The following is a 27,697-nucleotide window of genomic DNA, read 5'->3' as shown; positions in this document are numbered from 1 at the left end:
GTTAATAATGGGTGAATAAGTTCTACATGCACTATGCAACTCTATCAAATTTAATAGTATACTATTCAGGCATGATCAACCAATTACAATTTTAAAGGTAGAGAAAACTAATAGTTTGTATCCAACTTGCCCATTTCAGATAAAAATTAAAATACTGCATATTTATAAAGTTTGGGGAAGAGCAGTGAAGAGAAATACCATTACTACAGTATGTGTAGCAGAACTGAGAATTTAAGTAAATATAAGACTTACATGATAACAGAATTCAATATAGATTCTGTCACCACATTTAGTTTACTTTATAAAGTCTGTTAAGCACTAGAATGGATAACTCTCACAAAGAACACAAATCTGACCATACTATAGCTATGTGACAAAGAATCATAGTGTGCAGTAAATTATGAGTAAGAAAACAATACTTTAGACATTTAGTGTTCTAGACCAGCCTAGTTTAATTTTCAGTTTCCTACAATGGAATAAATTCAAGAATAAAAGTAGAAGAGATAAAATAACCACTGTAGCATATTCTATAGGGGGAAAAAACACCTCTAAATGCTAAAAATACCAGAGGAATTTAAATAATACACTAAAAACAAATGTTTATATGCACAAAAAAAGGTAGTAAAAAGATGTGAAGCATAAGTCCAGTCACATCAGTTATTACAGTACATGGGAAGAATTAACATGCTCCGCAAAGACTGATTTACTACGCTGGATAAAATGAAAACTCAACTACATATCTCTACAAGAGACACATTTTAGACTCACAGACACAAAGGCTGAAAGGAAAGAATGGAAAGGATTTTACACTCAAACAGCAACAATAGGAAAGTTGAAGTGGCTTATTGCACTATGATGAGAGTCAAAAGTATCCACTCGGAACTACTAACAGAGCCACCGAATACGTAAGGCAGAAACTGACAACTGCATGAAGAAACAGAACTAAGAGAATAAAAAATGTACTGAGATAAAAAACAAACAAACAAACAAACAAACAAACTTGAATAGCACTGCCAGTCAGTTATTTGACCGAACTTACATTTATAGAGTTTCCACATAAAATAAAGTCTACTGAAAAATACTCTTTTCTATTAAGCACACATTCCCCAGAACTGACCAGAAGCTGGATCATAAACAAATGTAAACAAACCTACAATCATAAAGACACAATTTTCTTAGACTAAAAAACAAACAAAAAAACCCATAGGAAAAAAAATCTGGGAAAATTCATGAATCAAAGATAATCTCACAAGGAAAATATTCTGAACTGGATAAAGAGGAAAGCACGTCAAATTATGAAATACAGTTAAAAGGAGGGCATGCTGGAAAATGCACACACACACACCTCCATGAGGCCAGTGTTATCCTCATGATCGGGCATAAACGAGATTATGCATATACATATAATGTGCATCTCATGTGTGCTATATGTGTGTGAGAGCCTCCCCACCTGAAGACATCTATGCACAACCATGTACACACACAGTAGCCCAGTGTATATATATATGTGTGTATATGTGTATACGTATGCATATGTATATGGGGGGGAGGAAGAGGGAGAGACTCCCCACCTGAAGACTTCTATACACAGCTATGTACACACACAGCAGCACAGTGTATATGTGTGTATGTGTGTGTATACGTATGCATATGTATATGGGGGGGAGGAAGAGGGAGAGAGAGAGACTCCCCACCTGAAGACTTCTACACACAACTATGTACACACACAGCAGCACAGTGTATATATGTGTGTATGTGTGTGTATACGTATGCATATGTATATGGGGGGGAGGAAGAGGGAGAGAGAGACTCCCCACCTGAAGACTTCTACACACAACTATGTACACACACAGCAGCACAGTGTATATGTGTGTGTGTATACATATGCATATGTATATGGGGGGGGAGGAAGAGGGAGAGAGAGACTCCCCACCTGAAGACTTCTACACACAACTATGTACACACACAGCAGCCCAGTTCCTAACTGCCCAAACTCTGCAGCAGCCCAGGTGCACAACGACAGGTTAGTGGGCAGCAAAGTTGAGGCATGTACGTGGTGAAACACAACTCAATTGTTAGAGATGATGAAGCCGCCTCCTTTGCCTCATCTGGGATGGAACCAGAAAGAATCATTTCAAGTGAGATAAGCCAAAAGGGGGCAAGAGGGGCAAATACGGGATGATCTCACTCACAGACAGAATTTAAGAAACAATGATGGAAAGAGACGGCACCGGTGAACTGGGACTGGGCATGGAGGGAAAGAAGGGAAGAGGTGGATGGGCCTCGGACCCTGGGGCCTTTTTGCAGCTGCAGACACATCGTCTTGGGGAGATGAGGAACTGTACCCAGGTGTCAACAACTGTACTGCAAACCATTAACTCTGCTAATAAAGTGATGGGGAGGCATCTCAAATCAAAAGCCTACGCTTCCACAGCTTAATCTAATAAAATGGCAAATTAGCTCCAAAGCAAGGGGAAAAAGAAGAGTAAAGATTTGAGTAAAAATAAGACAAAATGGGGGTGGTGGTGGTGGATAAATGTCACCAAATTTAAAAGGGTGAGGGAGAGTGTGAATTTACAAACCCTTAGGAAAAACGACCAGGAAAATCGGAGCAGGTATTAGTTACCAAAATCAAGAATGGAAAAAATAGGAAGTCACAATGAACCCTTTAAGAAATCACAGTGATGACAAGGAAATATTATGCATAAGGGTAAACCATCAAAGAAGGCTATCAAAGAAGGGAAGAGAGAGAGAGAGAGAGAGAGAGAGAGAGAGAAATTGCCAGGACCGGACTAACTACACAACAAAACAAATCTGCAGCAAATAAGGACATTGAACTACCTAATTTTTACATTGAGAATAGCCCGGGAATTGGTAATTTCACTAATGAAGCTTATAAAATAAGGGCTCATTCCATGAAGTCAGTAATACCCCAATAATCAAAGCCAGACACAAACACAGGACAACTACAGATCAATATCCATCATGAACATAGATACAGAAACATTTTAAGAAATTAGCAAACTAAATTCAGGAACATAGAAAAAGTAGTTTATACTATTAATAAGAGATTTACCCTATGGCTGAGGAAACAGTATAATAGTTATTCAAAAGCCTTTCATGCCTGAGGCACTAAAGGCTCTGGGTTCAATCCTCAGCACCACTGTAAACCAGAACTGAGCAGCACTCTGGTATAAAGAAATGCCACATTCTAGAGAGGAAAGGAGAGCAGGAGACAGAGACACGGGGGAGGGGAGGAGCCAGTGTGAAAACGCAAGGTAGCTTAGCCATCTGAAGGCTAATCAGTGTAAAACACCACAGAGCCTCCGGCCTTGGTCACTGGAACCACAACTCCCTGAGACTGCCTGAAACCACTGTTATTGGCAAACTTTCCCCTACAGAAACATGCAGATAATCAGGCTTAATAGATAAATTACACAATCAAGAGATTAACAATAATAACTAGTAAGATGCAATTATAACAACATATTGTAATAAAACTTAAGAGAATGCAGATTCTCTCAAACTGTCTTGCTGTTTCTAATATTTTCAAACTGTGGCTGACCAGAGGTAACTGAAAGTGGAAAGAGAAACCATGGATGGATAGGTGGGGGTGGAGGACTCTCATATATGACTAGAAATAAAAGCTAAACCACAAGAGCATTTCAACAGATAAAGGAAAAGTGCATGGCAAAATTCAGTGCCTATTCATGATAAAAATGCCCGAAGCTTTGTGTCTAGGCGAGCTTCCTGTCAAGATGTGAGTAGAGAGCTCCTCTCTGTCTTTGTCTCCCACACACACACCCTCGGCCTAACATGTGAATGTTGTCAATTTTCTTGAATAAAGTTTAAAATCCCTGAAAAAATAAAAATTAAAATGCCCATAGGAAAGGCAACTTAGTAACAAGGCACCTAAACGCATATAGCCATCAAACTTAAAGGTGGAAGCTTTCTACTTCTACTTGTAGAATGTTGTACTGAGGTTCTAGACAATTCTGCAGTGTAAAAATAACAAGCTTAACACGCTAGAAGCATTTCAGATATGACATGCATTCAGATCAGAAAAGGAGGGCGTCGATGGAATACTATGCAGCTGTTAAAAATGAAGTTGTCTTCTTTGCATCATCATGGATGGAACCGGAAGACATCATGTTAACTGAGGTAAGCCCAAAAGTGAAGGCCAAATATGGAATGCTCTCATTTATGCCTGGGACTTAGAAGTGCCACGTACAACAGGCTCATGAACAGTGGAGTAGTGCGACAGTATCTCTAATCTCTTTTTTAGTCTACCCCCGCCGGGAAATGTCTGCTGGGAGGAATGAACTGTGTAGAACTGTGTAAAGTCCTGGCACTAAACATAAATCGGTAAAATTTGTTTCATTGCCAATTTACTTTTTCACTTGTATTTACAAAATATGTAATTGCAACATACTGTGGTAAATTAAAAAGTCACAAATTTCTTCATCTTATCCCTTGATATATGTATTAAAAATATGGTATACCATGAAAAATGATGAATGAAATAGTGGGGGTTGTATTGCTAAATGGGAATCTGGGGAATGTTATGCATGTAAAAAAAAAAAAAAAAAACAAGTAGAAACGCAAAGCAGAAATTGACTGAGTTTGGAGTATGGCACCAAAGTAAGAAAGCAGAAGTATACTAGAGTTAGCAGTGAGTACCTCCCTAATACTTCCTTTCCACTTTTCCAAGCTTTGGGTCCATGATTGCTCAACAATTTGTTTGGCTTTGTATGTTAACTCTCTTTTCAGTCACCAGGTTCCAGGTGTCATCAGGATGCCGGCCAGACTTCCCTGGATTGAAGACACCACCAATGTGTCCTGGAGCTCAGCTTCCCCAGAGACCCATCCTACTAGGGAAAGAGAGAGGCAGACTGGGAGTATGGACCGACCAGTCAACGCCCATGTTCAGCGAGGAAGCAATTACAGAAGCCAGACCTTCTACCTTCTGCAACCCTAAATGACCCTGGGTCCATGCTCCCAGAGGGATAGAGAATGGGAAAGCTATCGGGGGAGGGGGTGGGATATGGAGATTGGGCGGTGGGAATTGTGTGGAGTTGTACCCCTCCTACCCTATGGTTTTGTTAATTAATCCTTTCTTAAATAAAAATAAATAAATAAATAAATAAATAAATAAATAAATAAAATAAAAAAAATATGGTATAAGTATTTCCATACTTATTCTTCAGCCATAAAAATGAAATGCTGCTGTTTGTTACCATGTGGATGGGTCTTTCTTTTCATCGGAACTATGGCTGACCTTAGGAGGACCTACACCCGTGGCCACATTGGGTCCCCCAAACACTATGACTTAGCCACTCTGAAGGGTCCCCCCAAACACTATGACTTAGCCACTCTGAAGGGTCCCCCCAAACACTATGACTTAGCCACTCTGAAGGGTCCCCCCAAACACTATGACTTAGCCACTCTGAAGGGTCCCCCCAAACACTATGACTTAGCCACTCTGAAGGGTCCCCCCAAACACTATGACTTAGCCACTCTGAAGGGTCCCCCCAAACAAACACTATGACTTAGCCACTCTGAAGGGTCCCCCCAAACAAACACTATGACTTAGCCACTCTGAAGGGTCCCCCCAAACAAACACTATGACTTAGCCACTCTGAAGGGTCCCCCCAAACAAACACTATGACTTAGCCACTATGAAGGGTCCCCCCAAACAAACACTATGACTTAGCCACTATGAAGGGTCCCCCCAAACACTACGACTTAGCCACTATGAAGGGCCCCCCCAAACACTACGACTTAGCCACTATGAAGGGCCCCCCCAAACACTACGACTTAGCCACTATGAAGGGCCCCCCCAAACACTACGACTTAGCCACTATGAAGGGCCCCCCCAAACACTACGACTTAGCCACTATGAAGGGCCCCCCCAAACACTACGACTTAGCCACTATGAAGGGCCCCCCCAAACACTACGACTTAGCCACTATGAAGGGTTCCCCCAAACACTACGACTTAGCCACTATGAAGGGCCCCCCCAAACACTACGACTTAGCCACTATGAAGGGCCCCCCCAAACACTACGACTTAGCCACTATGAAGGGTCCCCCCAAACACTTCTTCTAGCGTTTGCCCTTCTTCCGTAGCCAGTCAACAGCGTCAGGTTGAAAGCTGTCAGGGGCTGCTTGTTGCTGGCTTTGAAAGTGACTGGGATCCATGTGGATTCAGTTGGCTAGGAAGGATCATCAGTTTCCCCAATGAATGGGTACTCACGGGATGCACCACAAGAAGGTTGATCCAATGCATCCCCCCCAAACACTATGACTTAGCCACTCTGAAGGTTTCACCAAGTATGAAATGGGGGCAATGCCCAATTCAGTTATTTTCATGTCAAATCATGCCTATGAGAATCAAAGGAAGAGAAAATACGTAAGCATTATTAACTGTCTTGCATGTGGCACGACAATCAGAAAACTGCCTAAGATTCAGCACCAACCTCGAAGTGCCCAGCATCACCTTCTGCCTGCTAGGTACTCGGCAGTTTACCAGATAGAGAGTTATCTTCAAGACGCTTGCCAGACCCATGTTAGCACATCTATACTTAGGGAGTATCTGTTAAGTAGACAAAATAACCACCTGATAGCTTTCAAATTATTTTCCTTTAAAAGTGCAATTATTGAGGCTATGCGGTATCTAGAGTTACAGTTCTTCTTCTAGCGTTTGCCCTTCTTCCGTATTCCGTAGCCAGTCAACAGAGTCAGGTTGAGCCTGCTGTAAAGTTTCGAGACCTCCTTTGAATCTGGAGAGGTGGCAGTCCTTGACTATGTGGGTCATAGTCTGTCTGGAGCCGCAGGGGCAGTTCGGGTAATAGGTGCCGATACACTGTAAGCAAACAAGGAAGTAAGCCTCACACACACGCTGAAACAAGTGAGAACATCTGGGGTGGGGCTAGGAAAGGAACTTGGGGAGATGAAAATCTGCACTGACAACCAGGGCAGCTAGTTAATGTCTATGCTATCCCAGTACTAGCACCTTGACACCGCCAACTAATTCTCAGGGCAATACTGCAATTTAGGTATCATTCGTTTAGCAAAAACATAAGAAGCGACAGACGCTGTGAATAAAGCTACACACAAGAAAATAAACCCTAATGAGTCTGCAGACCACTACAAACACTAAACTTCTTTTAAAAAGAAGTTAAATGAGGGCAGGCAGCATGATGGTTCCAAAGTTCCAGATTCAACCCCCACGCCCACCCCAAACTAGAGTGGAACAGTGCTTTGGTAAAAGAAAAGGGGGGAAAACAAGATGTTAAGAAGATGTTAAACAATATGAAATTTCAAAGAATAAAAATAATAATTTAATATATTATTACTAACTTACAGAAAATAACTCCATTTAAATCCAATAATATATGTGCTTACTGGAGTTGGAACAACACAGGATTAAAAATTTGGCTCCTAGGATGGGAGCTAGCATGATGATATGCAAAGACTTTCAGGCCAGGTAGCACTATAACCCAGAGCGGAGCAGTGCTGTTCTGGCAAGCAAACAAACACCCAAATAAGAGGCTGAGTATTAATCTAGGAGAAAACAGCTGGCATCCAAGGTTAGCAGTTCTATTAATGCGGCTCAATATTGTCTAAATATTGTTCTTATTAGTCACTAAGCAATCATGTTGAAAAGATTTACAAAACCATAAAGATAAAAAAAATTATAGATCTCTGTGCAAAGCAAAATCATTAGCAGATAAATTATAACAATGCCATCTATAGGAAAATTAGTGTAATGCAGAAAGTTACTTGTAACTTTTTTTTTTTTGCCACCAGAGATTCCCGGGGTTCAATGTCTGCGCTATCCCCACAGCTTCTAGTGGGAATTTCCTCCTTTCCTCTGGATGGGGCGAAGACAGAGGTAAGGAGGGACTCTGACACCACTTCACTGCTCAAGCTTCCCCCAGGAGGAGCCACCTGTCAGTCCATGCAAACACAATTCTTAACCACCTGCACTGTCATTTTATAGAATGGGAAACAATGGCGGGGTAGACAGCATAATGGTTAAGCAAAGAAACTCCTGCCTGAGGCTCCAAAAGTCCCAGGTTCAATTCCCTGCACCACCATAAAGCAGGGCTGAGGAGTAGTAATATTCAAAAAAATAAAACACCCAAGGTCACGACTTAGCCAACAAACTTCAAGACTAGAAACTAGCAATGCCTGCAGTCTTACTCTGTCTCCACTCCCACACCTGCGGTGTGGGCTGAGTCTCACCAACATACTTCCCTCAGCTGGCCTCCAATACAGGCCCAAGTACCTTCTGTGTCTGCAGAAAGCGTTTCTCTTGCATGTGAGATTTTCTAGAACAGCTGAACTGCAGGGCCAGCAAGATGGTATTTGAACTTGCTCTTCATGCCCACACCCAGATTTGAGCCCTGCCCTGACCCCAAGGAAGGAAGCTTTGGTGCTGTGGTTTCCTTTGGTCTCTGTCTTTAACTTTCTAGCTGTTAAAGCTGGCCTGAGAGGTGAAACCCCAAGAACAACAACAAAACAACAACAAAAACCCAAAACAGCAACAACAAACCCTAAATGGTAACCTAATATAGCCAAATGTTCCCGTTTCCAGTCACAGAAAAAAGAGAAAATACAAAAGTGAGGAAGTGGGCAGGGTAGATAGCATGATGGTTATGCAAGGAGACTCTCATGCCTGAGGCTGCAAAGTCCCAGGTTCAATCCCCCCACCGTACGCCAAAGCTGAGCAGTGCTCTGGGTAAAAAAAATAATGAAGTGCACAATTCCTGCACAAAGCCTGAATGAATGTCTTTAATTTTTTATGCTTGATTACTAAGGGGGGGGCAGACACAGGGAGAGAGACACACCAGAGCACTATGGCATGAGGCATCAGGGACTGAACCTATACCGTGTGAGGCCTCAGGCAAGCAAGCTATCTCCTGGACACCAATAAGTGGACTTTAATAAAAATTATTTTAAAAAGCAAAGATTGTCCTAATGCACAGCTCAGACAGCAACAGAGATAATGTCCTCAACTGATACATAAAAGGGGAAAATCCATTTGCAGAGACAGCATTACTGGCCTGCAGAAGCCAGTAACTGGTTGGTTCAAACAAATCTTTTTTTTTTTTTTTTTTTTTTTTTTACCAGAACACCAACTCTGGTTATGTTATTATTCTGGTGGTGCCAGGGATTGAATCTGAGAACTTCGGCATCTCAAGTATGAAAGTCTTTTTGCAAACCATTATGCATCTCCCCAGCACCCACCCCCAAAACCAAAATTCTAAAATGTGTTTTCTTTAGTTCTGTCCACAAAGATGTTACCAGAAAGAACTAAGCATCGTAGCAAATGATGAAAAGGAAAGCTGCAAACCCAGCGGTGCCTTAAACATTCCCCTAACTGCTGGCAAGGAAAGGTGAAGAGATACTCACTTATTTTTTAAATTTGATAGGACAGAGAGACACTGACAAGGAAGGAGGGCTAGTATGGGGGGGGGGACACACCTGCAGTACTGCCTCACCAGTAGTGAAGCTCCCTCCCTCTACTGGTGGGGACTGGGAAGGAGGGCTAGTATGGGGGGGACACACCTGCAGTACTGCCTCACCAGTAGTGAAGCTCCCTCCCTCTACTGGTGGGGACTGGGAAGGAGGGCTAGTATGGGGGGGACACACCTGCAGTACTGCCTCACCAGTAGTGAAGCTCCCTCCCCCTGCTGGTGGGGACTGGGAAGGAGGGCTAGTATGGGAGGGGGGACACACCTGCAGTACTGCCTCACCAGTAGTGAAGCTCCCTCCCCCTGCTGGTGGGGACTGGGAAGGAGGGCTAGAATGGGGGGGGGGGGGAACACACCTGCAGTACTGCCTCACCAGTAGTGAAGCTCCCTCCCTCTACTGGTGGGGACTGGGAAGGAGGGCTAGTATGGGGGGGACACACCTGCAGTACTGCCTCACCAGTAGTGAAGCTCCCTCCCCCTGCTGGTGGGGACTGGGAAGGAGGGCTAGTATGGGAGGGGGGACACACCTGCAGTACTGCCTCACCAGTAGTGAAGCTCCCTCCCCCTGCTGGTGGGGACTGGGAAGGAGGGCTAGAATGGGGGGGGGGGGAACACACCTGCAGTACTGCCTCACCAGTAGTGAAGCTCCCTCCCTCTACTGGTGGGGACTGGGAAGGAGGGCTAGTATGGGGGGGACACACCTGCAGTACTGCCTCACCAGTAGTGAAGCTCCCTCCCCCTGCTGGTGGGGACTGGGAAGGAGGGCTAGTATGGGGGGGGGGGACACACCTGCAGTACTGCCTCACCAGTAGTGAAGCTCCTCCTGCTGGTGGGGACTGGGAAGGAGGGCTAGTATGGGGGGGGACACACCTGCAGTACTGCCTCACCAGTAGTGAAGCTCCCTCCCCCTGCTGGTGGGGACTGGGAAGGAGGGCTAGTATGGGAGGGGGGACACACCTGCAGTACTGCCTCACCAGTAGTGAAGCTCCCTCCCCCTGCTGGTGGGGACTGGGAAGGAGGGCTAGAATGGGGGGGGGGGGAACACACCTGCAGTACTGCCTCACCAGTAGTGAAGCTCCCTCCCTCTACTGGTGGGGACTGGGAAGGAGGGCTAGTATGGGGGGGACACACCTGCAGTACTGCCTCACCAGTAGTGAAGCTCCCTCCCCCTGCTGGTGGGGACTGGGAAGGAGGGCTAGTATGGGGGGGGGGGACACACCTGCAGTACTGCCTCACCAGTAGTGAAGCTCCTCCTGCTGGTGGGGACTGGGAAGGAGGGCTAGTATGGGGGGGGACACACCTGCAGTACTGCCTCACCAGTAGTGAAATTCCCTCCCCCTGCTGGTGGGGACTGGGAAGGAGGGCTAGTATGGGGGGGGGACACACCTGCAGTACTGCCTCACCAGTAGTGAAGCTCCTCCTGCTGGTGGGGACTGGGAAGGAGGGCTAGTATGGGGGGGGACACACCTGCAGTACTGCCTCACCAGTAGTGAAGCTCCCTCCCCTGCTGGTGGGGACTGGGAAGGAGGGCTAGTATGGGGGGGGGACACACCTGCAGTACTGCCTCACCAGTAGTGAAGCTCCTCCTGCTGGTGGGGACTGGGAAGGAGGGCTAGTATGGGGGGGGGACACACCTGCAGTACTGCCTCACCAGTAGTGAAGCTCCCTCCCCCTGCTGGTGGGGACTGGGAAGGAGGGCTAGTATGGGGGGGGGACACACCTGCAGTACTGCCTCACCAGTAGTGAAGCTCCTCCTGCTGGTGGGGACTGGGAAGGAGGGCTAGTATGGGGGGGGACACACCTGCAGTACTGCCTCACCAGTAGTGAAGCTCCCTCCCCCTGCTGGTGGGGACTGGGAAGGAGGGCTAGTATGGGGGGGGGGGACACACCTGCAGTACTGCCTCACCAGTAGTGAAGCTCCCTCCCCCTGCTGGTGGGGACTGGGAAGGAGGGCTAGTATGGGGGGGGGGGGACACACCTGCAGTACTGCCTCACCAGTAGTGAAGCTCCTCCTGCTGGTGGGGACTGGGAAGGAGGGCTAGTATGGGGGGGGGGGACACACCTGCAGTACTGCCTCACCAGTAGTGAAGCTCCTCCTGCTGGTGGGGACTGGGAAGGAGGGCTAGAATGGGGGGGGGGGGACACACCTGCAGTACTGCCTCACCAGTAGTGAAGCTCCCTCCCCCTGCTGGTGGGGACTGGGAAGGAGGGCTAGAATGGGGGGGGGGGGAACACACCTGCAGTACTGCCTCACCAGTAGTGAAGCTCCCTCCCTCTACTGGTGGGGACTGGGAAGGAGGGCTAGTATGGGGGGGACACACCTGCAGTACTGCCTCACCAGTAGTGAAGCTCCCTCCCCCTGCTGGTGGGGACTGGGAAGGAGGGCTAGTATGGGAGGGGGGACACACCTGCAGTACTGCCTCACCAGTAGTGAAGCTCCCTCCCCCTGCTGGTGGGGACTGGGAAGGAGGGCTAGAATGGGGGGTGGGGGGAACACACCTGCAGTACTGCCTCACCAGTAGTGAAGCTCCCTCCCTCTACTGGTGGGGACTGGGAAGGAGGGCTAGTATGGGGGGGACACACCTGCAGTACTGCCTCACCAGTAGTGAAGCTCCCTCCCCCTGCTGGTGGGGACTGGGAAGGAGGGCTAGTATGGGGGGGGGGGACACACCTGCAGTACTGCCTCACCAGTAGTGAAGCTCCTCCTGCTGGTGGGGACTGGGAAGGAGGGCTAGTATGGGGGGGGACACACCTGCAGTACTGCCTCACCAGTAGTGAAGCTCCCTCCCCCTGCTGGTGGGGACTGGGAAGGAGGGCTAGTATGGGAGGGGGGACACACCTGCAGTACTGCCTCACCAGTAGTGAAGCTCCCTCCCCCTGCTGGTGGGGACTGGGAAGGAGGGCTAGAATGGGGGGGGGGGAACACACCTGCAGTACTGCCTCACCAGTAGTGAAGCTCCCTCCCTCTACTGGTGGGGACTGGGAAGGAGGGCTAGTATGGGGGGGACACACCTGCAGTACTGCCTCACCAGTAGTGAAGCTCCCTCCCCCTGCTGGTGGGGACTGGGAAGGAGGGCTAGTATGGGGGGGGGGGGACACACCTGCAGTACTGCCTCACCAGTAGTGAAGCTCCTCCTGCTGGTGGGGACTGGGAAGGAGGGCTAGTATGGGGGGGGACACACCTGCAGTACTGCCTCACCAGTAGTGAAATTCCCTCCCCCTGCTGGTGGGGACTGGGAAGGAGGGCTAGTATGGGGGGGGGACACACCTGCAGTACTGCCTCACCAGTAGTGAAGCTCCTCCTGCTGGTGGGGACTGGGAAGGAGGGCTAGTATGGGGGGGGACACACCTGCAGTACTGCCTCACCAGTAGTGAAGCTCCCTCCCCCTGCTGGTGGGGACTGGGAAGGAGGGCTAGTATGGGGGGGGGGACACACCTGCAGTACTGCCTCACCAGTAGTGAAGCTCCTCCTGCTGGTGGGGACTGGGAAGGAGGGCTAGTATGGGGGGGGGACACACCTGCAGTACTGCCTCACCAGTAGTGAAGCTCCCTCCCCCTGCTGGTGGGGACTGGGAAGGAGGGCTAGTATGGGGGGGGGACACACCTGCAGTACTGCCTCACCAGTAGTGAAGCTCCTCCTGCTGGTGGGGACTGGGAAGGAGGGCTAGTATGGGGGGGGACACACCTGCAGTACTGCCTCACCAGTAGTGAAGCTCCCTCCCCCTGCTGGTGGGGACTGGGAAGGAGGGCTAGTATGGGGGGGGGGGGGACACACCTGCAGTACTGCCTCACCAGTAGTGAAGCTCCCTCCCCCTGCTGGTGGGGACTGGGAAGGAGGGCTAGTATGGGGGGGGGGGGGACACACCTGCAGTACTGCCTCACCAGTAGTGAAGCTCCTCCTGCTGGTGGGGACTGGGAAGGAGGGCTAGTATGGGGGGGGGGGACACACCTGCAGTACTGCCTCACCAGTAGTGAAGCTCCTCCTGCTGGTGGGGACTGGGAAGGAGGGCTAGAATGGGGGGGGGGGGACACACCTGCAGTACTGCCTCACCAGTAGTGAAGCTCCCTCCCCCTGCTGGTGGGGACTGGGAAGGAGGGCTAGAATGGGGGGGGGGGAACACACCTGCAGTACTGCCTCACCAGTAGTGAAGCTCCCTCCCTCTACTGGTGGGGACTGGGAAGGAGGGCTAGTATGGGGGGGACACACCTGCAGTACTGCCTCACCAGTAGTGAAGCTCCCTCCCCCTGCTGGTGGGGACTGGGAAGGAGGGCTAGTATGGGGGGGGGGGACACACCTGCAGTACTGCCTCACCAGTAGTGAAGCTCCTCCTGCTGGTGGGGACTGGGAAGGAGGGCTAGTATGGGGGGGGGGGACACACCTGCAGTACTGCCTCACCAGTAGTGAAGCTCCTCCTGCTGGTGGGGACTGGGAAGGAGGGCTAGTATGGGGGGGGGGGACACACCTGCAGTACTGCCTCACCAGTAGTGAAGCTCCCTCCCCCTGCTGGTGGGGACTGGGAAGGAGGGCTAGTATGGGGGGGGGGACACACACCTGCAGTACTGCCTCACCAGTAGTGAAGCTCCTCCTGCTGGTGGGGACTGGGAAGGAGGGCTAGTATGGGGGGGGGGACACACCTGCAGTACTGCCTCACCAGTAGTGAAGCTCCCTCCCCCTGCTGGTGGGGACTGGGAAGGAGGGCTAGTATGGGGGGGGGGACACACCTGCAGTACTGCCTCACCAGTAGTGAAGCTCCCTCCCCCTGCTGGTGGGGACTGGGAAGGAGGGCTAGTATGGGGGGGGGGACACACCTGCAGTACTGCCTCACCAGTAGTGAAGCTCCCTCCCCCTGCTGGTGGGGACTGGGAAGGAGGGCTAGTATGGGGGGGGGGGACACACCTGCAGTACTGCCTCACCAGTAGTGAAGCTCCCTCCCCCTGCTGGTGGGGACTGGGAAGGAGGGCTAGTATGGGGGGGGGACACACCTGCAGTACTGCCTCACCAGTAGTGAAGCTCCCTCCCCCTGCTGGTGGGGACTGGGAAGGAGGGCTAGTATGGGGGGGGGGACACACCTGCAGTACTGCCTCACCAGTAGTGAAGCTCCCCCTGCTGGTGGGGACTGGGAAGGAGGGCTAGTATGGGAGGGGGGACACACCTGCAGTACTGCCTCACCAGTAGTGAAGCTCCCTCCCCCTGCTGGTGGGGACTGGGAAGGAGGGCTAGTATGGGGGGGGGGGACACACCTGCAGTACTGCCTCACCAGTAGTGAAGCTCCCTCCCCCTGCTGGTGGGGACTGGGAAGGAGGGCTAGTATGGGGGGGGGACACACCTGCAGTACTGCCTCACCAGTAGTGAAGCTCCCTCCCTCTACTGGTGGGGACTGGGAAGGAGGGCTAGTATGGGGGGGGGGACACACCTGCAGTACTGCCTCACCAGTAGTGAAGCTCCCTCCCCCTGCTGGTGGGGACTGGGAAGGAGGGCTAGTATGGGGGGGGGGACACACCTGCAGTACTGCCTCACCAGTAGTGAAGCTCCTCCTGCTGGTGGGGACTGGGAAGGAGGGCTAGTATGGGGGGGGGACACACCTGCAGTACTGCCTCACCAGTAGTGAAGCTCCCTCCCCCTGCTGGTGGGGACTGGGAAGGAGGGCTAGTATGGGGGGGGGGACACACCTGCAGTACTGCCTCACCAGTAGTGAAGCTCCCTCCCCCTGCTGGTGGGGACTGGGAAGGAGGGCTAGTATGGGGGGGGGGACACACCTGCAGTACTGCCTCACCAGTAGTGAAGCTCCCTCCCCCTGCTGGTGGGGACTGGGAAGGAGGGCTAGTATGGGGGGGGGGACACACCTGCAGTACTGCCTCACCAGTAGTGAAGCTCCTCCTGCTGGTGGGGACTGGGAAGGAGGGCTAGTATGGGGGGGGGGACACACCTGCAGTACTGCCTCACCAGTAGTGAAGCTCCCTCCCCCTGCTGGTGGGGACTGGGAAGGAGGGCTAGTATGGGGGGGGACACACCTGCAGTACTGCCTCACCAGTAGTGAAGCTCCCTCCCCCTGCTGGTGGGGACTGGGAAGGAGGGCTAGTATGGGAGGGGGGACACACCTGCAGTACTGCCTCACCAGTAGTGAAGCTCCCTCCCCCTGCTGGTGGGGACTGGGAAGGAGGGCTAGTATGGGGGGGGACACACCTGCAGTACTGCCTCACCAGTAGTGAAGCTCCCTCCCCCTGCTGGTGGGGACTGGGAAGGAGGGCTAGTATGGGGGGGGACACACCTGCAGTACTGCCTCACCAGTAGTGAAGCTCCCTCCCCCTGCTGGTGGGGACTGGGAAGGAGGGCTAGTATGGGAGGGGGGACACACCTGCAGTACTGCCTCACCAGTAGTGAAGCTCCCTCCCCCTGCTGGTGGGGACTGGGAAGGAGGGCTAGTATGGGGACACACCTGCAGTACTGCCTCACCAGTAGTGAAGCTCCCCCTGCTGGTGGGGACTGGGAAGGAGGGCTAGTATGGGAGGGGGGACACACCTGCAGTACTGCCTCACCAGTAGTGAAGCTCCCTCCCCCTGCTGGTGGGGACTGGGAAGGAGGGCTAGTATGGGGGGGGACACACCTGCAGTACTGCCTCACCAGTAGTGAAGCTCCCTCCCCCTGCTGGTGGGGACTGGGAAGGAGGGCTAGTATGGGAGGGGGGACACACCTGCAGTACTGCCTCACCAGTAGTGAAGCTCCCTCCCCCTGCTGGTGGGGACTGGGAAGGAGGGCTAGTATGGGGGGGGACACACCTGCAGTACTGCCTCACCAGTAGTGAAGCTCCCTCCCCCTGCTGGTGGGGACTGGGAAGGAGGGCTAGTATGGGGGGGGACACACCTGCAGTACTGCCTCACCAGTAGTGAAGCTCCCTCCCCCTGCTGGTGGGGACTGGGGGCTTAAACCTGGGTCCTTCTGTTCTGCACTCAAAGTGCACTCCACCAGTTTAAAGGTTCATGACGTATCATGCACACTACAGTGATGGCTGTGGTATGAAACCATAGTTCTATAATTTTATTATCTTTTAAATTTTGTTCATTTAGGCTAGAGACAAGAGAAATTGAGGGGGTAGGGAGAGGTAGGGAGGGAGAGGCAGAAGAGAGGAGAGACCTGCAGCCCTGCTTCACTTGCAAAGCTTCTCCCCTACATGTAGGGGCTGGGAGCTTGAACCTGGGTCCTTGTGCTCTGTAATGTGTGTACTCAACCAGGTGCATCACCGCCTGGCCCCCTATAATTTTGTAAGCATGTAAACTACTATTAGTTCACTAGGGAAAACTGCAAAAATAGATCAAATGACCAATTGGTAGATGAGGTAATATATAAGTAAATCAAAAATTGTGAACTTCGGAGAGGTGGTTACTTGCTCAACTTCATAAAATAAAATAGGAAAGTCCAATTCAGGACTTTCTGGAATAAAACTTATGAGATTTTTTAAAAATAATATATCTTACTTTTAAAAAATTTTAAATTATCTTTACTATTTATTGGATAGAAAGAAGCAGTCAGAGAGGGAAGAGGGTGATGAGGAGGGAGAGAGACAGAGATACCTGCAGATCTGCTTCACCACTCATAAGCTTCCCCCCTGCAGGTGGGGACCGGGGGCTTGAACCCGATTCTTGTGCATTGTACCGTGCACTCAAGCAGGTGTACCACCACCTGCACCTTTTTTTTTTTTTTTTGCCTCCAGGGTTATCGTTGAGGCTCGGTGCCTACACTACAAATCCACTGCTCCTGGAGGCTATTTTTCCCATTTTTGTTGCCCTTGTTATTGTTGTTGTTGGATAGGATAGCGAGAAATGGAGAGAGGAGGGGAAGACAGAGGAGGAGAGAGAGATAAGACACCTGCAGACCTGCTTCAGCACTTGTGAAGCGACCCCCCTGCAGGTGGGGAGTCGGGGGCTCGAACCAGGTCCTTGAGAAGGTCCTTGTGCTTTGTGCCATGTGCGCTTAACTTGCATTACCATCCGGCCCCCTTGTTTTTGTTTGTTAATCATTCTAGTAGTCTGAAATACACTCAGAAGTGAGAGGATACTAACAAGACAGACGTAGAAACACTAAGGAGCTTCTTTATGCAATCAGATCAGACCGCCAGATGAAAATGAACATCCTCTGAATCATACCATGCCACCTCCCAAGATGCACCAGGAAGCAGCCAGGTGAGCAGCCCATGGCAAACCATCAGTGCAGCAATGGAAGCAGACCTCCCACCTTCTGCACCCCACAATGACCCTGGCTGGGTCCACACTCCCAGAGGGATAGAGAATAGGAAAGCTGTCAGGGGAGGGGAGGGGATACGGAGATCTAGTGGTGGAAATTGTGTGGAGTTGTGCCCCTCTTATCCTATGGTTTTGTCAGTGTTTCCTTTTCCTTTTTATAAATGAAATAAAAAATAAGTGTAACACATGCAACAAAAAAGAAAAAAAAAAGGTCCTCCCAAGGAAAAAAGTCTAGGTCTAAGTCCAGATGGTCGGTCTTCTCCCTCCCCCCCACTTCAGGGTTATCCCTGGGGCTCGGTTGAATACACTGCTTCTGTAGTGGTTGTTATTGCTGTCGCTGTTGGCTAGGACAGAGAGAAATGGAGAGAGGAGGGGAAGACAGAGGGGGAGAGAAAGACAGACCCCTGCAGACCTGCTTCACTGCCTGGGAAGCGACTCCCCTGCGGGTGGGGAGCCGGGGACCTTCTGAACCAGGATCCTTCCGTGTCCCGTGCTTCCCGCCACGTGCGCTTAACCCGCTGTGCTACCACCGGACCCTCTCTAATGAATTTTATAATACTTTTATGTAAGAACTCCCATCCAATACAAATTCTTCCAAAAGAGGGAAGCGAAGAGAACATCCCCAAACATAGTCTATAAAATTAATGCTCCCTCTGACCTCCAAAGTAGGAAAGGACAGAAGAACAAGACATAGCTTAGGTGGATGTGCTTAATGAGCACTGACGCTCCCAGAAAGAGAAGAGAAAACAGGCAAGGACGTTTGGATACTGTGTATTAATAGAGGTGTATGTGACTTGGAAAGGAAGAGAAGATGAGATGGAGCCACAGGGAAAGGGGTTGGGGGAGGGCAAACCTACACAAATCTAGACAGATAGCTGTAGAACTAATAGCTAACCCGTATCTACAACCTCAAGAGAACTGTGTAGCTTCCAATGGAGAGAGTGGGGATTCAGAACTCTGGTGGTGGGAACAGTGCAAAGTTGTATGTATCCCTGCTATCTTGTAATTTTGTAAATCAATATTAAATCACTAATAAAATTAAATTAAAAAAAAATACTGATGCAAAAAATTCTCAAAAAAATTGTTGGCAAGGCAAGTTAAAGAGTGCCTAAAAAGAATAACCCATCAAGACAAGCGGGAGTCCTACTAAGGATGTAGGGCTAATGCAAATCAATTAGAGTATAACACCAGAAAAACAAAGATCAAAACCACATGATTATGTCAACAGAAGCTGGGAAAGTATTTGGTAATATTAAAATCTCACTTGTGACAAGGGCCCTTAATAAACACAAAAGGAACACACACAATAAGGCCACGTGCCAGTCACCAGCTAAATCAGACCCCGTGGTGAAAAGCTCAGTTTCCCCTTAGAATCTGAACCCAGGCAAAGATGCCCGCTCTCACCACTACTGGGAAATACAGTCCTGGGAGTCTTGCCAAATCCAAACTGGAAAAAGAGAACTTCAGCAATCACTGCAGATGACCTAAAACCCGAAAAGACGCCACCAAAAAATCACTAGCAACTATCAATGAACTCAGTCATATACATCAATGGACATAAATCTGTGGCATTCTCTACACAAATGAAGAGTCAGAGCAAAGGGTAGTAAAGGAAGCAATCTCAGAACTGAACGGAAAAGATAAAATAAATACCTTGGAGAATATCTAACAGAGTGGTAAGTTATTGTGGTAACCAGCAACATTTTTCTTCCCAGGAAAACAATTACAACATGAATCCATTTCTGGGCTTGGTTGGCGCACCAACCCGTATGTTACAATGCACAAGGAGCCAAGTTCAAGTTCCTGGACCGCACTTGCAGGAGGGAAGCTTCACAAATGGTGAAGCAGTACTCTAAGTGTCTCTCTTTCTCCCTCTATATCCTCCTTTTCTTCTCAATTTGTTTGTTTTTATCCAGTAAATAGCAATGCAAATTGAAAAAAATGAGTCCATTTCCATAGTATTAGCAAAGGACATAAGTGGTGTCCATTTTTTTCAGAGCAGATATAAAATGACATTATAATCACAATTTAAGAATACGGTTTCTTGTTCTACACTGTGATGAAAAGTAAAATGAGTCAACAGATTCCCAAGTTCAGTGTGTTTTTTTAAAAAAACGCAGTAACTTCTCCTTTACACAAGTATCAATGGTTAAGTCAGTGTGTCCTAAAAATGACTTATCAAAGTTTACTTTTGTATTTTATCTTACCTGTGCATTATGATAACGTACTTGACAGTTTTCTTGTAAATGACTATTTGTTGCAATGCTTGAACACTGCAACAATGTGCTTATAAGTACTTCTTAAATAGTATAAACCCAAGTTCATGTTCTGCCCACCAATTACCCTGTTTCATTTATTTGCACTTGTCATTTTTTTCTCCAGTTCCATTTACCCAAGGAAACAGAAGCCTCATGTACTACAGTTCCTACATTATTCTTATATCTGCACCCTGCTCCTAAATGCCAAAACACTGCTAAACATACCAGCAAAAGGGAAAATAACAGTAAATTAAATTTGAAAAAATGAGAAACTTGCCCCAGGTCATCCCAAGCCATGATGACGTCAAGGCATCAGTCAAAGGTTTAGTGAGTTTTAAATATAGGTCCATTTTACCCTGAGTTGATTCAGTATTTGTGACAAAGCTGGGATTCAAATAAAAAAACACTTGAGTCTAGGGAGTCAGGTGGTGGTACAGCAGGTTAAGCACACATGGTGGAAAGCACATGGACTAGCATCAGGATCCAGGTTTAAGCCCCGGGTTCCCCACCTGCAGGAGGTCGCTTCACAGGCGGTGTAGCAGATCTGCAGGTGTCTTTCTCTCCTCTCTCCATTTCTCTCTGTCCTATCCAACAACAACAACAACAATAAACAAGTGCAACAAAAGGGGAAAAATAAGAAGAAGAAAAAAAACTTGGGTCTAAATTATTATCTGCTATACTTTATCAACTATACTCTGTATACCCGGTCACAAATTGTTTTAGAACTCATAAGTAGGATATGTGACAAGTTTTAAAAGATAATCTTAGAGTAAATACTTGAGGTGGTTCTATTGTAACCTGTATTGAGTTTAATGAATTACTTGGCATAAACTGCCCGAGATACCTGCTTATGCAACATTTAAAATTTTTCATTTCTGTGATTTCTGCAGTTAACAATAGCCTATGTCAGCTGGAACAATTTGCTATGTTAAAACAGTAGTTGAGGATTATCTGTCTGTGTCAACAAAGGTACTTCAAAGGAAAGCATCTTAAGTCTTTGGTGACAAAGACTTTGCCTAACCCCCCCCACCCCCCCTCAAAAAAAAAAAAACCCGTTTTACTGCAATAAGCACTGTAATTTCATCATGGGCTATGTCCAGAATTGTGCTTTCCAAGATAGGATGTAAACAAAGTTGACAGAAACAAACGACAAAACCTGAGAAATAGAGGTGAGATAAATTATCAGTACTGACAAAAACAATGCCTCATTCTGAAGCTGCATCCTTTCCCATTTTCTCCTTTTGCTACTTAGTGTTTCACTCTTCGCAACATAAAAACCTGTTAACTCTATTAAAACTTAATGTGTTGGTGAAAAATTCACTTTAAAAAAATATAAAAAATGTGTACACACTATTTTGGAAGCTTTAGTGAAACACTGGTACTAAACCTAATGGTGAAAAGGATATTTTCTTTAACCAGCTGCGTCCTTGTATTTCTCAAAGGTTCACAGAATCTACTAACTTCTTCCCAACTAAAGCAATAAATTAGTAGACAGTTTTAAAATTGGAGGTTATCTTATCTTGATAGACCAAACTCTGAAACACACTACCTAACACTGTGTTTTGTGCAAGTGATATTAATTTTTATAAGACAAATAAATAGAAAAATTCTATTTAAATAATCTCAAAAAGTAGTTATCACTAAAACTAAAATGATGAAGTAAAATTTCAAAACTCTAACACACTCTCCAAATTATATCTGTAACAGGGCAAATTTCTGAACTTTCCTCAAATTCCGTTTATATTTACTATACATTCCTGAAGATAATAAAAATAAGTTATGGCATAAAAGTAATACTCCACTTCCAAGCAATAAAAGCTATAAAAGGTTCTCTCTACAGCTAAGAAAACAGATTTACGCAAACAGTGGCCAACTACCTGCAGGTTTAACGGCTACAAGACTATTTCTCGACATACGTTACAAAACAGAACACACACTTACTGCTTACCTCTCCCCATGTCCCAGACCCTTACCAACGGGACAGAACCTGCTAACTGGTTCTGGTTAGAGGTTATGATCTGGTTAAAGACCATGACTGGAATCGACCTGGATGCCACCGCTAAGTCAACTGAAGTTCCTTCAGCTCTCTCCATGGTGGTCGCTGTGAAGACCTAACATTGCAAGGGAGCTGGGTGGTTAAGCGCACACGGTGTGAAGAGCAAGGTCCAGGTCTGGCGCAAGGATCCCGGTTGGAGCCCCTGGCTTCTCACAAAGCAGGTCTGCAGGTGTCTATCTTTCTCTCCCCCTCTGTCTTCCAGTCCTCTCTCCATTTCTCTGTCCTATCCACCAACAACGACAACAAAATGGAAAAAAATGGCCTCCAGGAGCAGTGGATTCGAAGTATAGGCAAGGAGCCCAGTGATAAGCCTGGAGGCAAAAAAAAAAAATCTAATGCTCCAGACTTGCACTTATATGCAGTCAGAAAACTATCAGCCTGACTTTCTAAGCTACGAGGCAGAGCTGGGCAGATAATACCAGGAAGCCAGAATACACCTTGGCTGTGGTCCGATTACAGTGTTAAGACTGCCCTGGTGTGACTGACAGGGGCTTACTACCAGTAGATAATAATAATTTGGGTCCGTTTCTTGGCAGGTTTGACTTAGAAGAACCCCTCTCTGTTTTATGGTCTTAATAATTTGCCATAATCAACAGGAAAAAAAAAGCATAAATTTGTTGTAGTGAGTAGTATTGACTTCTAACAATTTATAATCTGTCACACTTCTTTTTTTTTTTTAACCAGAGCTCTGCTCTGCTCTGCTCTCTGCTCTGCTCTCTCTGCTCTGCTCTCTCTGCTCTCTCTCTGCTCTGCTCTCTCTGCTCTGCTCTGCTCTGCTTTGCTCTGCTCTCTGCTCTCTCTGCTCTGCTCTCTCTGCTCTCTCTCTGCTCTGCTCTCTCTGCTCTGCTCTGCTCTGCTTTGCTCTGCTCTCTGCTCTCTCTGCTCTGCTCTCTCTGCTCTCTCTGCTCTGCTCTCTCTGCTCTGCTTTGCTCTGCTCTCTGCTCTCTCTGCTCTGCTCTCTCTGCTCTGCTCTCTCTGCTCTGCTCTGCTCTCTCTGCTCTGCTCTCTCTGCTCTCTCTGCTGTGCTCTGCTCTCTCTGCTCTGCTCTCTCTGCTCTGCTCTGCTCTGCTCTCTCTGCTCTGCTCTGCTCTCTGCTCTGCTCTGCTCTCTCTGCTCTGCTCTCTCTGCTCTGCTCTGCTCTCTGCTCTCTCTGCTCTGCTCTGCTCTCTCTGCTCTGCTCTGCTCTCTCTGCTCTGCTCTGCTCTGCTCTCTCTGCTCTGCACTCTCTGCTCTCTCTGCTCTGCTCTCTCTGCTCTGCTCTCTCTGCTCTGCTCTGCTCTCTCTGCTCTGCTCTCTCTGCTCTGCTCTGCTCTGCTCTCTCTGCTCTGCTCTCTCTGCTCTGCTCTGCTCTCTGCTCTCTCTGCTCTGCTCTGCTCTCTCTGCTCTGCTCTGCTCTCTCTGCTCTGCTCTGCTCTGCTCTCTCTGCTCTGCACTCTCTGCTCTCTCTGCTCTGCTCTCTGCTCTGCTCTGCTCTCTCTGCTCTGCTCTCTCTGCTCTGCTCTGCTCTGCTCTCTGCTCTGCTCTGCTCTCTCTGCTCTGCTCTGCTCTGCTCTCTCTGCTCTGCACTCTCTGCTCTCTCTGCTCTGCTCTCTGCTCTGCTCTGCTCTCTCTGCTCTGCTCTCTCTGCTCTGCTCTGCTCTGCTCTCTCTGCTCTGCTCTCTGCTCTGCTCTGCTCTCTGCTCTCTCTGCTCTGCTCTGCTCTCTCTGCTCTGCTCTGCTCTCTCTGCTCTGCTCTGCTCTGCTCTGCTCTCTCTGCTCTGCTCTGCTCTGCTCTCTCTGCTCTGCACTCTCTGCTCTCTCTGCTCTGCTCTCTCTGCTCTGCTCTCTCTGCTCTGCTCTGCTCTCTCTGCTCTGCTCTCTCTGCTCTGCTCTGCTCTGCTCTCTCTGCTCTGCACTCTCTGCTCTGCTCTCTCTGCTCTGCACTCTCTGCTCTGCTCTCTCTGCTCTGCTCTGCTCTCTCTGCTCTGCTCTCTCTGCTCTGCTCTGCTCTGCTCTTCTGCTCTGCTCTGCTCTCTCTGCTCTGCTCTGCGTTACCAGGGAAAGGACAAACTGGGATTGGCGCCTCAGACATGAAAGGCTTTTTGTATAACTATTATCCTACCAAAGGTTTTGTCTGTTTGCCCCCTCCATTACCACCAAGCACCACTAAACTCTGGTTTCTGGTGGTACTTGGGCTTGAACTTGGACCCTTTGGTTCCTCAGACATGAAGGTCTTTCTGCACTGACACAATGCCATCATCCCAGACTTTACTACCCGAAATATAAGGGTGTTGGGGTCCTGGCAGATGATGGTGGAAAGGGGTCTCGGCTGGAGGTGAGTCTTCTGCAGGTGCCCGTCATGGGGAAACAAGAAACGGTACCCATGTCAATGATGGTGCTGCAAACCACCAATCCCCCAATAAAACGAGTAAAAAGAAAATCCGATATATGCCCCACATTCAATTTCCCAATAATGTTCTCTAAAAGGCGTTCAGGATCACACAACCAAAGCAAGGATCACGCAGCATACGGTTACTATCTCTTAGTCACCTTTGGTTCAGAAGAGCTCCCCAGCCTGCTTTCGATCTCAAGATACAGCAATTTCTGTGGAGTTAATGCCAGCTATTTTGAAGACGCCCAACTGAAACTGCTTTGCTTTTTGTCCCCTCAATTACATTTAGGTTAAAAGAGGTTGTGTTTTTATAAATTAAAAGAATGAAGAAAGCATGCCATAATAAATCTTGGTTATTAGGTCCATGGAAGCACTGAGGAAGAAATCAATTTTGAAAATTATAGGACCATTAATTCTATGATAATCATAACTCAGTACTCTGACCTTGAATCACGCTGGTGATTCTTTCTTGGTTATGATCTCACCCTATGTCCGATGCTTATGTGACCAACCGCCTGCTAGACATCTTCAACTAACTGTACCACAGACAGCTCCAATTTAACATGTTTCCCAACTCATCTCAGCCACAAAGCTTAATTCAACAATTAATAACAGTTAATAATCTAACATATTCCCAACTCATCTCAGCCACACAAGTCCACTCACACACCTTCTCTAGTTGAAGGATGGGTACTTGATGGAGTGCCTGAAGCTTTGCAAAGCTCTGCCTTGTCCCACATCAAAGAAGGCACAGAGGACCATACAAGCTAAATTTAAAACCAACAAACAGGGAGTCGGGCGGTAGCACAGCGGGTTAAGCGCACATGGCACAAAGCGCAAGGACCGGCATAAGGATCCCCTGGCTCCCCACCTGCAGGGGAGTCACTTCACAGGCGGTGAAGCAGGTCTGCAGGTGTCTGTCTTTCTCTCCCCCTCTGTCTCCCCCTCCTCTCTCCATTTCTCTCTGTCCTATCTAACAACGATAACATCAGTAACAATAGTAACTACAACAACAATAAAAAACAAGGGCAAAAAAAGGAAAATTAAAAAAATCAAAAACAAACTAACAAAAATCAGCCGTCTCCTATGCTGCAACATCATCTCTATTCTAAAACTGTATATATATTTTCCTTCTCAGATTCTTGTAATAGTTTAATTTGGGTCATTTCCCATCCTTGTCATCTTGAGAAATATTCTTTATATTAATAGTACTGGACTAGCGTATTTTAAACACATACTTGATCAAATGACTCACTTCTTAGTCTTTGATAGCTTCATTTTTACAGAACAGGCACGGTTCAGGCTCACCATCACCTACAGGGATCCACAAAGCTTGTCACCCACTGACAGTCCCAGTCACTTCCTGACTTGATGTTATATCAGCTACTGTTTGCCAAACTTTAATCACTATATCTCACCCTCAAAATTTTCCCCACATCTCCCCTGAGACAAGAGACACACCATAGAAGTAAGCCCATTATCTTCTCCATATGTAAATTCTATGATGAACAACTGATCAGGAAACACTGTCAAGTGGCAGAGTGTGCGAGGGAAGTCAAAGGTGAAGGCATGGGCCCTCGTCTAGGAGTGTCTGTCCAGTACCCACAGGCAGCACTCTAGCACCAGTGTTCAATGTGCTGCAGTGATGCTCTGGCTCTCCCCCCAACTCAATTCTCTCATACAACTGAAGTGAAGCATTTTTTAAGACACAAAAAAAATTACAGGAAGGCAGCAAAAGCACAAGGGTCATCTCCAAGATCCAGGAAGTTCAGAGGAGTGTCAAGTGTTTCTGAATGGGGAAAACTGGAAAGGGACAGTGAAACAGCTCGTTTGGGTAGTGTGCTGCTCCGCTGTATGCGTGGCCTGGGTTCGAGCCCAACTTCAGTGCTGTGATCTTTTCCACTCTGTCTTGTTTAAAAATAATAATAAGGAAAGAAAGGAAGAGAGAAAGGAAGGGAGAAAGAATGGGAGAAAGGAAGGAAGGGAGGGAGGGAGGGAGGAGAGAAGAGGAGGAGGAGGAGGAGGAGGAGGAGGAGGAGGAGGAAGGGAAGAAGGAAGAAAGTGGGAAGGTTTCCTAGAGATGGCAGCTGGCAGTCTTGCAGACTATGAAAGGTTTGGGTGTGAATGTGAAAGACCAGTTAATCCAAAGCACTTTTCTAAGGCAACTATATGAAATTGCTTTTCTGCCCCTGCCCACATGAGAGATGTTGCCTTGCGTTAACAATTCCTCATTAAAGCTGATACTTAGGGGCCGGGTGCACCTGGCTGAGCACACATGTTACAGAGCCCCCAGGCCCCACCTGCAGAAGGAAAGCTTCACAAGGGGTGAAGCAGGGCTGCAGGAGTCTCTCTGCCTCCAGGGTTATCACTGGGGCTGGGTGTAGCTGGGCCTCTCTCTGGCACAACGAATCCATCACTCCTGGTGGTCATTTTTTCCTCTTTTTTTAAATTTTTTATTTTTCTGCTTCAATTTTTTATTCAATAGGACAGAGAGTAATTCAGAAGGAAAGGGGAGAGAGAAAGGGAGGGAGGGAGGGGGAGAGAGAGAGAGATAGCAGCAGACCTGCTTCACCACGTGTGAAGCGTCCCCCTGCAGTGGGAAGTGGGGCCTCAAACTCAGATGCTTGGGCAGGTCCTGTGCCTAGTCCTATGTGTGCTTCCACCTGGCTCCCACTTTTCCCCTTTTCCATTTTTTATTCAATAGGACAGAGCAAGACTGAGAAGGGAGGGGGAGAAAGAAATCTCTCCCTCACTACCACCCCCTTCCCTCTCAATTTCTGGCTGTCTCTATCCACTAAATAAAGAGAATAAAAAAATAGATACATAAAAACTGGAACCTAACGGAGAACGGAGAACGACAGTAAGCTACTCAGTGTCTGCTGGGTGTGCTGTCCCAGCTGCTTTCCCTTGCCACTATTTCTTCTAGATGGGAAACCAGTCTCAAAGGACAACTTTACTAACTGACCAACTTCAGCAAGTTTCTCCAGATTATTCTAGCATTCAAAAACGCTAGTATACACTGACAGAAATAATGGACATTTTTCCTCTGAGAATTTCTCAAAGATGAGCGACACCAAAATAATAAGCCAAGAACCGAGTATATATAGGTCTGAGATGCAGTTTACTCACTGCAAAATTCCTATCCAAGGTAGCGCAGAGGGTTAAGTGCACTTGGCGTGAAGCACAAGGACCGGCCTAAGTATCCGGGTTCTAGCCCCCGGCTCCCTACCTGCAGGGGAGCTGCTTCACAGGCGGTGAAGCAGGTCTGCAGGTGTCTTTCTCTCCCCCTCTGT

The 27,697-nt window shown here is 48.2% G+C and overlaps 2 protein-coding genes across 6 annotated transcripts in view; one reads left to right on the top strand and one right to left on the bottom strand.

The window, feature by feature from the left end:
- Window positions 1–27,697, bottom strand: part of NIPBL (NIPBL cohesin loading factor) — a 201,431-nt gene that overhangs the window by 136,274 nt on the left and 37,460 nt on the right. The window lies entirely within an intron of this gene.
- Window positions 17,625–27,697, top strand: part of LOC132538748 (serine/arginine repetitive matrix protein 2-like) — a 48,434-nt gene continuing 38,361 nt past the window's right edge. The window contains exon 1 of the mRNA XM_060191917.1: window positions 17,625–17,659. Within this exon, the coding sequence (XP_060047900.1) occupies window positions 17,625–17,659 (35 nt within the window). The remainder of the gene's footprint in view (window positions 17,660–27,697) is intronic.

Source organism: Erinaceus europaeus, chromosome 5, assembly GCF_950295315.1.
Source record: "Erinaceus europaeus chromosome 5, mEriEur2.1, whole genome shotgun sequence".
NCBI classification, from domain to species: Eukaryota; Metazoa; Chordata; class Mammalia; order Eulipotyphla; family Erinaceidae; genus Erinaceus; species Erinaceus europaeus.
Note: the sequence above shows the minus strand (reverse complement) of the source record. Positions and strands in the feature narration are given on the sequence as shown.